General features: G+C 40.3%; 1 protein-coding gene across 1 annotated transcript; it reads left to right on the plus strand.

Moving 5' to 3' along the window:
• The first annotated feature begins 562 nt into the window (after positions 1–562).
• Positions 563–3,147, plus strand: LOC133972674 (relaxin-3 receptor 1-like). The gene is made up of 2 exons (XM_062410239.1): positions 563–625; positions 1,436–3,147. Exon 2 carries the CDS (start codon positions 1,504–1,506, stop codon positions 2,704–2,706), a length of 1,203 nt encoding a protein of 400 aa, XP_062266223.1. The 5' UTR covers positions 563–625; positions 1,436–1,503; the 3' UTR covers positions 2,707–3,147.
• The last annotated feature ends 973 nt before the right edge of the window (positions 3,148–4,120 follow it).

Consider the following 4,120-nt stretch of genomic DNA (forward strand, 5'->3'; position numbering starts at 1 on the left):
GAAGAAGGAAGGTGAAGCACACACGTTTAATTTCAGGGTTTTGCACAAGACTGGTGACTCACATTCATGACGACTGATGTGGTCGTTTGAATTCCTGCTGTTAAACATTCTATATAATGCCACATTTTGCTTTGAGTACACGTGTGTAGGTCTTACTGTAATTGCATGATGTGTTCAAGAGTTTTTACATTTCACACATGTTGGTTTATATATATGTATAATTTATATTATACATTATGAGATCAAGGAGATTAAAAAAAAAAATAATCTTTTCTCTAGTTCCAAACTCAAAACAACAACAAAAAAAACTCTTAACTTAGCCAATTATCCATAGTCCAAACAAATTTGGTATTTCTGCATTATTCTTTGCTTTAATTGTTTATTATTCTGTTATTCTGTTATTTTGTTATTCTGTTATTCTGTTATTCTATTATTCCATTATTTGGGGTTTTTAGTGTTTAAGGTGGAGCTGGTGTGGGTGAGTGGAAATGATGATGCTGGGTGGAGCATGAAAACTGGGTGGGTGACAAACACATTGTCGTTACTGTCATTCTGTGTTATGCACCAGAGCTGGTGGGTGGACTGTCTGAGTACTGAAGATCTGCCTCCTTTGGTAAATATCTAGGTAAGTTACTCTTTGTCTAGATGTAGCTGAGAATTTGTGTATCCCAGCTTTAAGGCCAAACTTAAAGCTGGCATAAACTTTTTTATGCCTGTGAGCTCCTGTATCTGGTACATTTTGCTTCAAGAGTCGCTGTTCATGAGGACATGTGGCATTTGAGGATTAATCAAGTAATTCAGTCATCACTGTTTTAAATCAGAAAAATTAATATAACGTATCTAGTCACTGTACAATATTTGCTTGCTTAATGTAACTACGCAAGCAGATGGCAGCTTTGGCTTTTTGTTTGATTTAAACCATGAAAAGACGAAATTACTCCCACGAATGAGAAAATTAAATAGATGAAGTGATACATTTTTTTTAAAGTTCCTGTAAAGTGTGAGTTACAAAATTACATCAAAGATAATCCAGATGCTATTGATTTAAACTTCAGATAAATTTATAATTTCATGTTGAATGTAAAACTCCAAATTTTTTAAACTTCATAATGGTTGACATTAGACATTTACAGATTAATAAAGATTATGTAAAAATATGATTTGTGAAGATTGTTGCTTTGCCACTTCATAAGTTGAATTATGTTTATTTTTGTGTCCTCCCAGAGATGTTTGTTTCTTTGAGATGTGAATTAGATTAGCTAACTCTGTGGCTAACACTTTAGCCTAATCTGTTTATCTGACAAGACTAATCTGCTTATTTTCTCATAAACTGTGGCTGCCATTATGTAATAATGATTTCCGCTCTCCGGGATAGATGACTGTCTGCCAATAAACCGACAACCAGAATTTCACATTTTTAATTTGTTCCTTACAGAGGGAGGACGAGAGATCCACATCTTGAGTAATAAGTGCACGACACTGACCCATCAACAGTTTGTCAAAATGTCAAACAGCGACTTCCAGAGACTTGAGTTCTTTCGCAATCTCCTGAGCGGCTGCAGCCTCGGCCCGTTCTGTAATAACTCCCCCATAAATTTCCTCAACACAAGTGATGACCACGAGCTGGAGATTCTTGAGGATGGACCCCCCTGGTTACGAATCGTCATCTCCGTTGTGTACTTCATCGTGGCTACTGCCGGAGTGCTGAGCAACTTGCTGGTGATGTTCCTGCTGTATTCCACACACACCATCCACACTGGCACCATCAATTTCTTTGTGTTCAACCTAGCTCTGGCCCACCTGCTCTTCTCCCTTGCCTTGCCGTTTTGGGCCGTGGACATTGCTCTGGACTACAGCTGGCCTTTCAGCCTGGCCACGTGTAAGGCCGTGTCCTTGCTCACAGGTCTGAACGTCTTCGCTAGCTGCTTTTTCCTGACGGCTATGAGTTTGACCCGTTACTGCTTGGTGGCGACTGCCCTCAGACCCAGGACCTCCCTGTGCAACCGATCCTGCACCTCTCCAGTGGCCGCGGCCTTCATCTGGGCCGGAGCGCTGATAGCCGCAGTGCCCCGAGCTGTGTTTGCTGACCTGTCACTCGTGGGCAACGACACGGCATGCCTGCTCCGATTCCCGGCTGGCACCGCCTGGCTCGGAATAAACCAGCTCCTGCGCATGGTGCTGGGTTTTCTTCTGCCCTACGCCATCATACTCCTCTCCTACCTGCTTCTGCTGCGCTTCCTATGTCTCCACAAGCTGAAAGGCAGCAGCTCTCGGCGAAAGGCTGATATTTCAAAGTCTGTGGCGGTGGTGGTGCTTTCCTTCTGCGTCTGCTGGTTCCCGTACAATGTCCTCACGCTTTGGGGCGTCCTGATCCAACTCGACATCCTCGATATCAGCCTCTCGTTCTACGCGGCTCAAACGTACTTTTTCCCTCTGGCCAACTGCTTGGCTTTCACCAGCAGCTGCTTCAACCCTGTCATCTACTGCCTGGTTAGAAAGGAATACCGCCTGGCGCTCCACAACGTGCTCCTCAAGTTGAGTCTGGCCGTTGTGTCCAAGGTGCCCTATTGCATTTACTCCAAGGAGAGATCGGCACAGGTTGGGCACCTGGCTGTTCCTCTCAAAACATACAGCCAGACCACTCCATCTCACACAGAGGGATACGCACCAGTGTCAATGCTCCCAACTGCAGTGTCCGCTATGTAAAGCCACAACGATCATATTCTTTACTCCTAGACTTCTAGAGAGGATGCAGCCAAGCTTCTGTGGGGTCCTGTGATTTACAGTTCTAGCTCTCTGTGTCTCTGCATGAATTGGTTGATTCATGGCTAACCCCTAACCACTAACCCCTAACCACTAACCCCTAATCACTAACCACTAACCCCTAACCCCTAACCCTACAATTCACTGCAAATGTAAAATCTGCATGAAACCTCACTATTGCTTTTTCTTCTTCTCCTTCTTATGATAATGATTAAGTGTAAGATGGTTTATTATTGTATAAAACTACTGTGCACATATTTACTGCTGAAGTTTGGACCAACAACCGTAACTGCACTGTACTTTATTTGTTATTGTCTTAGTTTTAGATGAAGTGAATACACATTGTCGTTTGTTTGAGAAACAAATAAAGTTATTTTTAATCTATATTTTCTACAACTTTATTGAGTTATCATTAGTGTAGAAACGTTCAGTGGATCAGTGTTTGATGTCGACAACTGTTTACAGAAATAACACAGAAAAATCATAGAAAAGGAATATTGTGGCAAACAACAAGTGGCTACTGAAGAACCTTTATGGCAATTTGCCTGGTATTTTGGGGAATTCTTTTTGAAACCCCCTGAAATTCTTAAGAACATTTTCAAACATTTGATAGTTTTCGATTTCGATAAAGAAAAGCGTTAGGGTTAGGGGAAAAAAAATGTCATGCATTTTAGGAAGATTCATGGGGATTTTTATCATACTTTTCCTGAAACCTTTAGGAATTTGTCCTAAATATTTTTAGGAAATTTTCTTGAAATATTCCGCAAAACTCCCTAAATTGCTATATTTTGGGTCTGTTGTCCCTTCACACCACAAGATGGTGGTGTTGTTCAGGTTTAAAACCAATTGAGTCCGAAACTGATCCCACTCACACTTTTACGATGGATCAATACTAAAAGAGCTCTATTTAGGGGTTTATTAATTTATTGAAATCACTCAGAAATCACCTGAAAAATGAATACATTCCCTTTGTTCAAACAAAACAAATCATATCAATCAAGAATAGTTACACTAATAATAATCATTACAAGCGCAATCATACCTACAATAACTACCATTGTAAATAAAACTACCAACATTAAACATCCACCATATAACATCAGGGGTCTGGAGGGTATGGCTTATCCATGGGGCATGGCTTATTTCAAAAGAAATGTCAAGTAAATGAGGTTATTACATCCAGTAGGCCGAATTCAAGTCAGAAACCTCACCAACTATATATTTGTAACACAGTAGATCAATTGTGCAGAATAATAGCTGCCAAGAAAAATACTTTGTTAGATTCCAAAACGCTATACATCCATTTTATAAACATAAATATGTTGATTGTTGTTAATTACCTATTTTTCTTAAAATA

The sequence above is a fragment of the Platichthys flesus genome, chromosome 17, assembly GCF_949316205.1.
Source record: "Platichthys flesus chromosome 17, fPlaFle2.1, whole genome shotgun sequence".
NCBI classification, from domain to species: domain Eukaryota; kingdom Metazoa; phylum Chordata; class Actinopteri; order Pleuronectiformes; family Pleuronectidae; genus Platichthys; species Platichthys flesus.